We start from the raw sequence: 13,221 nt of genomic DNA, 5'->3' as shown, positions 1-13,221 counted from the left end.
GTTAGGGAAGTTATGAAGGAAGCATTTTCGCTTTTATGTCAAAATGTTGGTGTAATGTCAGCCGTAACATTAATGAGCAGGTGCTGAGTAGGAGAAGAATGAAGAGAAAGAGAGACATATTGGCTATTTTGGCCTTTTGTGGGGTTATGGCTGCAAATTCACTACAGAGCTCAAAGTTTCCTCTGGCTTCGCCCGGCCCAGGCATAGTTCACCATCTTTCGGGTCCTATCGCACGCGCTCACGCTCCACCCCCGACGGTGTGGGCCGGTGGTTCAATCTATTGGTTGGTTAGACTCCTTGGTCCGTGTTTCAAGACGGGTCGGGTGGGTTGCCGACATCGCCACAGACTCCTGACGCCTTTTACGTGAGCCGATCCCCGCCCTGGCGACGCACTGAGGACAGTCCGCCCCAGTTGACAGCCGCACCAGGGGCAGGAGGGGCCCCGCACCTCCCTTCGGAGAGAGAGGGCGCAGCAAGGGTTATTGAGGTAAAAGTCGCATCAAATCCACCTTGGTTGTTCACACTGCGGCCGCATTTAAAAAAATAAATAAATAAAATCTGATCCGGGTCTGATTCTGGACCACATGTGGAAGTGGCCCTGCTGGGCTAAATTTGAGTGTTCACACTACTTATGAAGAAGTCTGATCGGGTCACTTGACCCCACTTGGGCCACTTTTGCTTGCAGTCTGAACGGAGCCAAAGATACAGACAACAAAAGGGTACGAATCAGAGAAGCAAAAGAAAAGTTGTGTCCTGTTCTCTTCATTTATATATTTTATACTGTCCAACCAGTAAAACATGTCCTGTTCTCTTTATTTATTTATATATTTTATACTGTCCAACCAGTAAAACATGTCCTGTTCTCTTTATTTATATATTTTATACTGATCAACCAGTAAAACATGTCCTGTTCTCTGTATTTATTTATATATTTTATACTGATCAACCAGTAAAACATGCCCTGTTCTCTTTATTTATTTATATATTTTATACTGATCAACCAGTAAAACATGTCCTGTTCTCTTTATTTATTTATATATTTTATACTGTCCAACCAGTAAAACATGTCCTGTTCTCTTTATTTATTTATATATTTTATACTGATCAACCAGTAAAACATGTCCTGTTCTCTTTATTTATTTATATATTTTATACTGATCAACCAGTAAAACATGTCCTGTTCTCTTTATTTATTTATATATTTTATACTGATCAACCAGTAAAACATGTCCTGTTCTCTTTATTTATTTATATATTTTATACTGATCAACCAGTAAAACATGCCCTGTTCTCTTTATTTATTTATATATTTTATACTGATCAACCAGTAAAACATGTCCTGTTCTGTAGACACGGTCCTTATTTATTTATTCATGTTGGACAAGTCCAATATGACCGTCAGCTGAAATAAACCTTGTGTTGTATTTGTTATGAATCTATTTTGATGAGTTTTCCCATAACTTTTGTAATTTTACAAATATTGAAATGAATATCGATATCACAATATTCATAATCAATATCGCAACATCACATTTCGTCAATATCGTGCAACCCTACCACCTACCAGCACCTCTAGAGCTCACTAATCAACATGTTAGACCTCATTTTGTTTGTACAAATCAGATACAACGTGTTAGTTAGTAGGGGTGGGTGGGTGCTACCTTCTCATCTAACTCTTGCCAAGTCGGTGGCTAAGCATTCAGTATATACCAAAATGCCAACCACTCCTTTAAAACAATGTGTAAAGTGTTTACTGCTGTACTACAGCTGTGCGTGTGTGGGGGTTCTGGGTTCGTACAGGACAATACCTGTCGGCTGGAGAAGACAAACACCAGGGCTGCTCCGGCAGCAGTCAGGGCCCAGGTGAACAGAGTCCCCAGCAGGGCCTGGGTCACAGGGCTGTAGCCTTCCAGCATGGTGCCAGACCTGGACAGACAACACACAAACACTCAAAGCAATCCCACGGCACATTCACATTTTATTGGAAGACGTGGCTAAAAATATCTCGCTCTCGTCTTTCCAGGAACGACTTTGAGAATTGCAGTCTGAAAATCTTTCAGTAACTAGCCTGCTTTTAAAGTACTCATATTATGCTCATTTTCAGGTTCATAATTGTATCACGTAAAAAGGTGATGTCGCCTTTGTACACAGGGCGTATGCTCAGTAGGGCTGCCACCTCTTAGTCGATTAGTCGACTAATCGGTCGGTCGTTTTGGTCTTAGTCGACTAAGATTTCTTTAGTCGATCAGTAATTTTTTATGCTTAATTACTCATGTCCAAGAAACTTCTGAGCACATTTATGGTAAACACAAGATTTAAAGTGGTGCTTTTGCAGGATTCATTGTGGAGAAACTCAGTTTTACAGATGGTTAATTAACTACATTTATATTGTGCTTTTCTAGTCTTAACCTCCTCTCAAAGCGCACAGCTCTGTCAATTAAATCCACTAATCGATTAGTCGACAAAATTGTAAAATTGTTAGTCGACTAAAGAATTTCTTTAGTCGAGGACAGCCCTAATGCTCAGCCAGGTGAGCTACCAGGGCTTACATTTGGGATCCCCAAATTTAGACAGGAATGACAAGAGAACAAAACAACAGAATCCACAACAGGGCTAAATGCGCTTAGGCTGACTCATCCTAAATGTGTGCCTTTACGCCCTCACATTACTAGTCTGACACCAACACCCGCTGTGTTTGTTTAAGCACACAACTAAATAAATCAACAGAGAGTCAAAATCCTGTTTGCTCAGGACTTGAGTATCCCGGAATTCGAGTTGTAATTGGTGTAGCCAAACCTGTTGGGGGTTGGCCCATCACTTTTCAATTAGAAGATGATATAGTACAGCCTAAATCATGTTGATGATTTATGTTTCTCACACAACACATGCAATGTACCGTAGGTGCTGTGAATACTAGGGATGGGACTTAGTCATTGATACTGCAAAACACACTGTTTTGTAAGCTCTACAATGTGTTCATTTGGAGGTACACATGAGTTTGCATTAAAAAAGGTCCCATGGCATGAAAATGTCACTTTATGAGGTTTTTTAACATTAATATGCGTTCCCCCAGCCTGCCTATGGTCCCCCAGCGGCTAGAAATGGCGATAGGTGTAAACCGAGCCCTGGGTATCCTGCTCTGCCTTTGAGAAAATGAAAGCTCAGATGGGCCGATCTGGAATCTTCTCCTTATGAGGTCATAAGGAGCAAGGTTACCTCCCCTTTCTCTGCTTTGCCCGCACAGAGAATTTGGCCCGCCCATGAGAGAGAGACATCATGGCTTTCAAACGAGCAAAGTGGCAGTTGGTCAAGGCCACACCCCCACCCTCCACCTTGCCCCCCCTCTCCTCCTCAATAGCTACAGACACAGAAATGGCACATACTAAGGAAAGCTCATTGTGGGACTGGCTCTAGTGGCTGTAATTCTGCACCAATGCTGAATTTCGGGGGAAAGAGACTTCAGATACAGTATTAGGGGACCACTAAGGTCTATATAAAAGAGACTTCAGATACAGTATTAGGGGACCACTAAGGTCTATATAAAAGAGACTTCAGATACAGTATTAGGGGACCACTAAGGTCTATATAAAAGAGACTTCAGATACAGTATTAGGGGACCAGTAAGGTCTATATAAAAGAGACTTCAGATACAGTATTAGGGGACCACTAAGGTCTATATAAAAAAGACTTCAGATACAGTATTAGGGGACCACTAAGGTCTATATAAAAGAGACTTCAGATACAGTATTGAGGGACCACTAAAGGTCTATATAAAAGCATACAAAAAGCAAAAAATGGTTATAGTGCAACAGTTTAACAGTAGCACAAGAAGATAAGCATCATAAAGTCATGGCATGTCAGCACTATAAAGTTTGCGGACATTAGCTACGATGAGCTTGTCTTATGGAGCTTTTTCACAGCAGACAATTTTGACTTGTCATAGTAGGAAAAGCACAGCTGAAATTGATAACCTTAACGATGGCTCAATTCCATCAAGTGTCCCAGTAAGCTATTTCAGTGAGTCAGCATGCACAATACCAGGGCCTCTCCTAAGTGGGACACAGCCATCATTAATGGTTCTGAATACACCTGTGATTTTCCTACTATGACATGTCAACATGTTTGCCGTGAAAAAAGGTCCATTTCTGCTTTGAAAAATTTGGCTACAACTTTAAAAGTAGCTGAACTTGCAACTTCTCACATTCATATACAATAAATAAACGTGTGTGTGTGTGTTTACTAATGTAAACTGCAATTCAACGAATTTTCATGAGCACATACATTAAAAAACCATGCAATGGGAATATTTACCACACAGTTGCTAGCAGGGAAAGCTGCTTTAATGTACTGTATTGACGGCTGACAACTCAATATGGTAAATATGACTTACTAATGTACATATTCATTTCATGAAAGCGCAATACATGTTCAATGGCAAGTTACCACTGCTCTGTGTGGTATAACTGGTCTTCGTGTGACTGACTTACAAACAGAGACAGTTCCTAATGTACAGGTAACTGACGTGTGTCTAACCTGTAGCTAAATGAGAGCCAACCGGCTAATATAATATGTTTGCCCTAATATTATAAAAAAAAAAAAAAAAAAAAAACGCTGTTATATTTCACTCTATTTGCGGTATTATGAAACAACATGCATTCATTCGGCAAGTTTTAGTTTTACCCTTAGCTTATGTTATCGGTTAATTTGTTGCATTAGTATCAGGTTTACTCACTTCTTTCCAGTGGCACCACGACTCTTCTGTATTTACTTCCTACTTCCCGGTACACGTGTCTATGACAGTTTAAGACCCGCCTCTGCTCGCAGCCGATTGGCCAATCACTTTGACAGCAGTGATAGCAGTGGGGGCGACTTAATTCATTGAAGATATTATGAAAAAACACCACAGAGGAGTGTTGAAAGCTTTTTTTTTTTTTTTTTTACATATAAGAAATATAAGGTGCAACAATATTTCACTCACTCGTCTTATCAGGGATTAAATCAAACACATTTCAGTTGGTTAGAACAAAAACGGAATCTGAAATTAGATTTTTGAAACCTGCGAGGATTTAATGAGAATACACAGGTGGCATGAAAAGGTGGCAAATGAAGACAGCAAAAGGCTACAAGCTGTTTCATATATGCATGCACCACTCTGTCACTCACAGGTCTGTGACAACTACAAGGTGCATTTGTAGCCTATGTATGGTGTGGTAAGTTTTTTAAAATTTGTTGCATTCTTACAGATTAAACTACGCCACGGTAGTTACTGTATACAGGCTATAAAATAGAATTAGGTCCACATCGACCAACCACAATGTTAATATGCTACTGACACATTAATAAAGCAGTAATAATTCCTTAATATGGATGGTATAACACACACGGGGGGCATTTTTTTTCAGCATTGAGTACTTTATACTTTTAAGATCATTGTCAACAATACTTACTATTTTTCTCAAGTAAGATTTTCAATAACGGACTTAGTATTAGTGTATTTTAACACTGTGGCAGTACAGGTTTTAATTTAAAGTGCTCATATTATGCTTTTTGGCTTTTCCCCTTTACTTTATTGTTTTAAATATCTATTTTGTGCACGTTATAGGTTTACAAAGTGAAAAATCTCAAAGGAACTTACCATCTCCAACAGAAAACACTGTTCCCAAACTGCTCCAAACAGCTCTATTGTAGTCCAGCCTTTACTTCAGAGACAAACGTGCGTCACTTTGTAACACACGTTCTAATGCTCGCCTAGCTGATAGCGCGGCACGCCCTCATACTCTGCTTCTGACTGGCTAGTAGTCCTTACCTAGCTACTGCGCATGTACAATTAAGTCCCGATCAGGCTGAATTTTTCTGTCCGAGCCCGGCCCATGTCAGACAGATATTAAGAAGTTTCTGTCCGAGCCCGACACAGTTAAAATCTCCTTTTTTTTCTCATACTAATGACACATGTAGGCTACGTTTTTGTGTGGAAAGCCCGCTTTTATTAAGCAACTGTAGGAAGGCATTCGGAAATGTCAACAGATGAGCACATCAGCGCACACGGGGCAACAAGCGCACGTTAAAAAGCTGTTAAAATGTTCAGTGTGTTAACCTTTCCTGCTTGCTTCGTTTCCGACCGTGGTCAGAAAACCAGGGGAGACTGGTTACCTCCAGGGCCAACGTTATAAAATGAATAACGTCGGGGTTAAAATCCCGTTTCTGGTTAGAGAAATGTATGAACTCGGCTTTCAGTCTGGGTTTTTTTTTCGGACACCGCACACACTGTGTACAAAACTTCAACTTATTCCACCAACTCTGATCCCGTTGCATACAATACGTCTGCTTCCTCTTTCTCTATCTCTCTTCTGCCCCCTTACCACACACACAAACACACACACACACACACACACACACACGTATTGAGCTCTCTTAAAGGAGCCGCAGCACCATTTTACAACAAATGCCTTATCGCGCTGATGTGACCGAGCCCAACCTAAATATGTGTCCGTGTCGGGGTCGGGGTATCGGTTCGGGTATCCATGCCTTAATGTGCGACTTCCAACAAAGATAGTACAGAAGTGAGATGTCTCACTCTGTAGCTAAAACAGAGAGGTCAACACACAGGGTGAAAAGAGGAGCTGCAGCAATGTGTAGTACAACAAAAACATGGTGTTTTTTGAAAATTAAACCATGTGAACCTATTCAGATATAACCTCTAAATACAATTATGAACCAGAAAATGACCATAATATGAGCACTTTAATACTTCTCTATGCATGTGTGTGTGTGTGTGTGTGTGTGTGTGTGTGTGTGTGTGCTTTTACTGGCTTCTGACGAGGAACAGATTCTGGGACGTTCCTCTTCCAGGTTTGCTGCTCTCTTTCACCTCTGAGTGGTAATTCTTAAGCATGTTGACCTTTGACCCCGAAGCTAGGTCAGCAGTAAGTGATTCCACTCTTCCACTAAGCACTCCATTTCCTGTTTTCCAGTACTTTCTACTGAAAGTTTCTACATCATCCACAACTTTAACTTTAACGTTGCCTGTTAAGCGCTGCTGCAATAACTTTGTAACATTGAATGCTTATGTGTAATAAAAATGGTAGAATCATCCCAACTCGCCATCCAAACACATCCAACATTTTGTCGTGAGTAGTTTTGTACCACAGCAGCCAGATAGGATAGTTTCTTTGAATTTATTTTTTGTCAGCAGGAAAGTTGTTTTTGTGGAGAAAATCTAATTAGGCAAGCAAATTCTTTCACATTTGTAAAATTACACCCATGACTCAGAATGCAACATATCTTAAATATCCATTGGATTAGGATCTGCCTGAGGATAAATTAGTCTTTCTGCCTTTCCTTCAGTGGACTTCTGTCCTCACGGGATTGAGGGGACCTGACTGATGTTTACCTCTGATGTGTAAGAACCCCCTTCTATTTTATGCTAACACAACTTCAAAACACCTGCATTGGAAATATCCTACGCTGCATATTTTCGGGCAGTTTTGCATCATAATAATAGGAATACTACAACAGCCTAGCCTTTTTTTTATTTTTTATTTACAGTGTTAAAAAAATATTGAGTATTTGTTTTTAATCCGGTGTCTTGCTTTAAAATAATTGCTAAACTCACTAACCAATAGGGAACATGTAAATATGTCCACCTGGATACAGTAAATCCATCCACTAATGCATTTAGATTGTGTTATGACAGTCTTATCCATTGTATTAATGAAACACAGATGTTAAAGTGCAGTTGGGACCAACAATCCCTTAACATGTTTACATTTCTGTGTTGCAATTGCAGGAAGCCTGATTTGTATTACTCATGAGTGACTCTGTGTTGCACAAAAACAATAAGATGAAAAATAAGCTGATACCCAGAAACAATAAGCAAGACGTAGAGTTTCCAGATGTCTTCTGTGGCTTCCTCTCACTTTCAGAGTGGGCTGAAAGCATTTGGTGCGGCATGCTATTCCATAATATCTTTGACTTAAAATGCCTTCTTGTGAAACAATTTTGGCAAATCTGCAGTAACACTATCTGATTCCCATTTTACTGAAATTATGTTGTTGGATGCAAGCTGTAGGAGCTTTAAAATACACACAAATGCACATTATAGAGAATTACCTGCAAAACTAGTGACATTCCAATTGGCTTATATATATAATTAAATATATATAATATTTTTGGCGCATTCATGTATGTAGTGTATATTTATCTTAAGTTCTGATAACTTATAATGTCATATTTTGTGCAGAATTGTGTTCACTGTCTTTTGAAAATATCGGAGGTGGAGATTGTGCACCTTAAAAAGTGTGTTTCCTGTTGTAATCGCAATAGTTAAATAACTGGATTCTCTTAAGTGTGTTTTTCAAATGTTCTAATGAAGGATTTGTGCAATTGAGAAATATTATTTTCTCTTTCACATATGTTATAATAAAATATAACTGTGTGTAGCTGTAGAATTGTGTGTAGCTGTTTTTTTTTTTTTTTTTTTTTTTGGGGGGGCAATGAGGGGGTCTCGCCCAGGGTGTAATTCAGTGTAGAACCGCCACTGATGGTAAACATCGTGCTTGCATTGTCACTGTGAGCATGTTAGCATGCTGATGTGTATAGCTCTAAAAGCAGCAGTGTGCACAGAGCTGCTAGCATGGCTGTAGACTTGAAAGTATGGTTTACATTTTGAGTTTCATCTCATGCTCATCGGATCTCTACAACACCGAAATGAGCATGTATTTCTGAAGTATGAATGTCTGACAGTGGAAGTAAAGATCCTGTGAGATGGTGAAGAGAAAGGGCAGTCAATGGAGACAAAATAAGACCACAGAACAGAGCACTTCTTCAAAAGCTTCTTTTCTGATAAACAGTGAAGTAGCCTTGGCAATGTGACAGATGGCATCCGTTTGTTTCCACATGGATTCCACTCGTCCTTTTTTTTTTTTTTTTTTGCTGCAGACAGCTCTGCTCTCGTGGATGTGGATGCCGTGCAGCGTGTCCATCTGAACACCAGAGTGAAATACTGCCCGTGAAACACGGAGCTGTCAAAGTCTCCAAATTTAGCACCAGGGAACAGTGTTTGCAGTGATGTTTTTACGGGAGGCTGGGGTTGGGGGTTGGAGAATTGGGCTTCTCTTTATGAAGTGCTATAGTCTCCAGGGGGACGTTAAGCCACAACCTAATCAGGATTTGGGAATACAAAGGCATTTTTTCCCCCAGTTAATTGGAACCAGCTAAAGGCCAGAGTGAAGGTATGTCTTGAGATTGTATGTCTTGACGAAAGTCGGGACATGTGATGAATGAGGTCTCAGATAAGGTCTCTGAAATGAGATAAAGTCACTGGATAGACGTTGATGGGAGGGATGGGAGGAATTGACTAGGTTTTTAGTTTTTTTATTGAGTTTTTGCAAAATATATACAACACATAAAGAAATACAATATACCATATTCATACCAATGTAGTTATCATCAGGTATTCATTTAGTTGGTGTAATGTCCCATGTAGTCTATATCCACAACCTTCCACTTCCGGTATGGCTCCGTTGCGGCCAGAAATTCCGCCGTATGTCCATCTTTTCGGCTCCGGTGGATTTATGACGACTACGGTTAACAGATCTCTGCAGGGTAAATCCAGACAGCTAGCTGGACTACCTGTCCAATCTGAATTTTCTGTTGCACCACAAAAACAACCTTTGATCGTACTCATGCATACCAAAACAAGTTCCTTCCCGAGGATTTTTCAGCGGCACCGGTGTTCCACGCCGCCCAAAGCCATAGTGCGTAAATTCTGCCTCCCAAATGAGGAATTCCAAGTAACGACAACAAAACTGTCGGCACGTCAATACAGCCATTCCATGAATGCGCATCGCCCCCCTCCACGCAGTTGCTAGTAGCCAAGACTAGAGGACTAAAAAAGACATGATGGACTCTTCAGAAGAGGTAATAGACAGTCAAAGTCACGGCCGTTCCGGTGGACCTCATGGGACCTTAATTTGGAAAAAATATGAACAGTATGAACGGGGAGAGGCAAATTATTTTTTGATCCCGTTTGAATTGAGCCATGGATTACACATATGATGTTCGTCATTTTAAAAGATCATTTTTCAGCCAAAGAAAGTCTCAGTTAGCCGTAGGTTTGTCGTAGTACCACTTAGTTTAGTGTGAAACCGCTCCGTGAACTACATCTCTCGTCTCACACAATTTACCTCACCTAGCTTGATGCTCAACTTGCTCGCTAGCTAGCTAGCTTAGCATGTTCCACAACACATGTAACGTTATCTTACCTGCTGTGTTTTATCCAGTCACGTGTTTTCAGCAGAAAGAAGCAAAAGAACAAGCGAGATCCTCTGCTCATTAGAGTAACGTTACATCCCCGGTACGATAAACACAGACATCGTAGCTTCCGCGAGACGCCATCCATGCAATGTTTGTAGTCTTTCTAATTACATATTTTCACAGTCTTATACTTCAACAGTTTAACAATAAACTGAGACTTTTTAAATTGACGAACATCATATTTGTAATCCATGGCTCAATTCAAATGGGATCAAAAAATAATAATTATCTCTCCATTGACCCTCGTTCATATTTTTTTGAAAGATAGGTCCCATTGGCCGGAAGTAGAAGGGCGGGACTTCGGCTCTCTATTATCTTCACTTGAGCTTCTGTGAGTGAAAATCACCAGACGCCACAATCTTCTGAACACAGCCAAGCTGAAATATCCAGAGAGAGTTGTGTGGAGCTGATGGTCTTAATTAGCTTTGTAGCAACTCATTTGGCGACGGCTCGAATGTAACGGACGTTCATTAATATCAGAAAGTTACGCACTAAAGCTTTAAAGAAATGCCAATAAACCAGAGCGTGTTTTTCTTCCATCCCAGAATGCTGTGTGGACTAGCCAGACCTTCCCCCACGGTGCTGTGGAGGAAAGTCTGGCAATGCGAGACTGTCCCATATAAATATTAAATGTTTCTTTTTTTTTAAAGTTTCTTTTTTGGGGCTTTTTCCCTTTATTTTTTTTTTTAAAGTGGATAGATATGAAAGGGGGAGAGAGATGGGGGATGACACGCAGCAAAGGGGCAGCAGGTCGGATTCGAGCGCTGCGCCGCTGCAGGACTCAGCCTACATGGGGGCACCCTGGGTGAGTCTACAGGCTTCCCCAAATATTCAATTTTTCCAGTTCTTATTTATTTTTGTTGTGAAGCAAAGTAACAGGTGGGATTGACTTGTTTTAATTTAGTTTTTTGTTGCAGTGTTGTCGGTGCGTGTCGGAACACACTTGGAGGTGTTTTCTGGGGGGTTACCGGGTATTCGAGCTATGCGTGTCAGAGCGGCAACAGGATGGAAGTCATCGCTCATCCAGAGTCTTTAATGTTGCTCGAAAGGGGCCAAAACAGCATCTCGTGTCAAATAAAAAAAAAAGTCCTGGAAAAACAGACTTCTCCATCCTGTTGGGCAGATTTACTCAGTCTAAGGTTGTAATGGTGGGTGGCCCCCCGAGCAAAGAGATAGTGTTATTAGGTCTAGTTGCATGACCCCCCGCTGAACTGTGAAGGAGTGGGAGTGGAGTGAGACAAAATGGATGATGGTGGGGTGTGGGGGTGTGTGTGGGGGGGGGTGGAGTAAACAGAAGCAGAGGGGAGAGAAAAGAGAGCGGGGAGAAAAAAAGTTATGAAAACAAAAGTATTGTAGCAGATGGGGCCAGGGTTTACCTTGGAAACAGCATTAAGGGCAGAGGGACTCGGTGGGGGGGTTTGGGGGGTGCGCACTGAGAAGGGGCGTGAGCCAAGCTGGAGTTTATCACAATCTCTGGAGAGTGATGAACAAGGTGGGGGTGGGCGGAGGTTACACACACACACACACACACACACACAGCAGCAGCAGACACACTCCCTGGCTTGGAGGAAGAGATATAAAAGGGCTCCCGGGGAGAGAACGAGTGGTCAGGCGAGCGTCCGAGCGGCTGTCCTGCTCATATCCACAACGCTGTGCTCAGTGAGTGCGTTTACGCACGTGTGTGTGTGTGTGTGTGTGTGTGTGCGTGCGTGCATGGGTATCAGAGACAAGCGTGCTCCACCGCAAAGGAATTCATTTCGACAGTTTTTTTTTTTTTAAAAGATAAAAGGAAAGTAACGATTGACTGGATGTGGAGGGGGGGGTTGGGGGGGGGGGGGAGAGTTGAAGAGTTGCTGAAGCCTGGCGGCTCTTGAACCTAAAAAGAAAAAACGGGTTTTGATCTTCAGGCTGTTGTTTTTTTTCAGTTGTTTACTCCTCTCCGTCTGAGTACTTTTCACCTTCACCGCGAGGAGCCGAGAGGTGACTGCAGAGGAATTTAAACAGGAGAAGATAACACTTTACTTGAAGGTATCTACATAAGAGTGACATGACACTGTCATGACACATGAACCCTAACCCTAACTCTACCTCTAACCCTAACCCTAACCCTAACTCTACCTTTAACCCTAACCCTAACTCTACCTCTTACCCTAAACCTAACTTGTCATGACAAAAACCGAATCATTAAAAGAAGCGTTATGCAGTCCCTCCAGAAAAAACGCGATTATGCGATCGGATAATTCAATGCATAATCAGCCAAAGTCTGAATATTTATGCAGGGGCCGCATTTTTTCAAATAATCCGCACTTTCGCTGCATATTTCCACGAAAAATATGCGGGGCTTGCATGATTTCATAGTCCCCACATTTTCTTTGAAAAAAAGTCACATATCTCTTAGCAGAAAGTTGAAAAATGTTGCCTTCACTTCACACAAGAGCTGCCTTTTTCCCCTGTTGCCATGGGAACGTTATGAAGCGACGTAATTGCGTGAACATCATCGAAAAGCAGGGTGTTGGGGGGATCCCTTTTTTTTTCTCTCTTTCATCAAACCGCAATTTCTGCGAGTTCCCGCAATTCCATCGCATAAAATTGCATTAATATCCTGAATATTCCATCGCATTTTTTAAGAAAAGGCGCCGCATAATCAAGGATTTTTGCCCGCAACAATCACAAAAAAACAGCGTTTTTCTGGAAGGACTGGTTATGTCATAAACGTTTATGACTTGTTTTTAATGTTTATGACACGTTCATGACAGTGTCATGTCACTCTTATGTAGATACCTTCAAGTAAAGTGTAACCCAGTTTTTTCTCCCTTTGAGCTGCCCCTGTTCTGACTCTAATCTGTGGTTTTGTTCTCTTTTTTTTATCAAGTATTTGACGCGCCGGCGGGGGGGTGGGGGGGCAGA

The 13,221-nt window shown here is 41.3% G+C and overlaps 1 protein-coding gene across 3 annotated transcripts in view; it reads right to left on the bottom strand.

The window, feature by feature from the left end:
- slc39a11 (solute carrier family 39, member 11) overlaps positions 1-4,806 on the bottom strand; it is a 197,468-nt gene extending 192,662 nt beyond the window's left edge. For 2 of the 3 annotated variants that reach the window (XM_028567652.1, XM_028567655.1), the window contains exons 1-2: positions 4,733-4,806; positions 1,809-1,926 (exon numbers count right to left, since the gene is read on the bottom strand). In XM_028567652.1, the coding sequence (XP_028423453.1) occupies positions 1,809-1,916 (108 nt within the window). In that variant the 5' untranslated portion in view covers positions 1,917-1,926; positions 4,733-4,806. The other variant, XM_028567654.1, reaches the window with a different exon arrangement.
- Positions 4,807-13,221: the final 8,415 nt, after the last annotated feature.

The sequence above is a fragment of the Perca flavescens genome, chromosome 21, assembly GCF_004354835.1.
Source record: "Perca flavescens isolate YP-PL-M2 chromosome 21, PFLA_1.0, whole genome shotgun sequence".
Taxonomy (NCBI): domain Eukaryota; kingdom Metazoa; phylum Chordata; class Actinopteri; order Perciformes; family Percidae; genus Perca; species Perca flavescens.
Note: the sequence above shows the minus strand (reverse complement) of the source record. Positions and strands in the feature narration are given on the sequence as shown.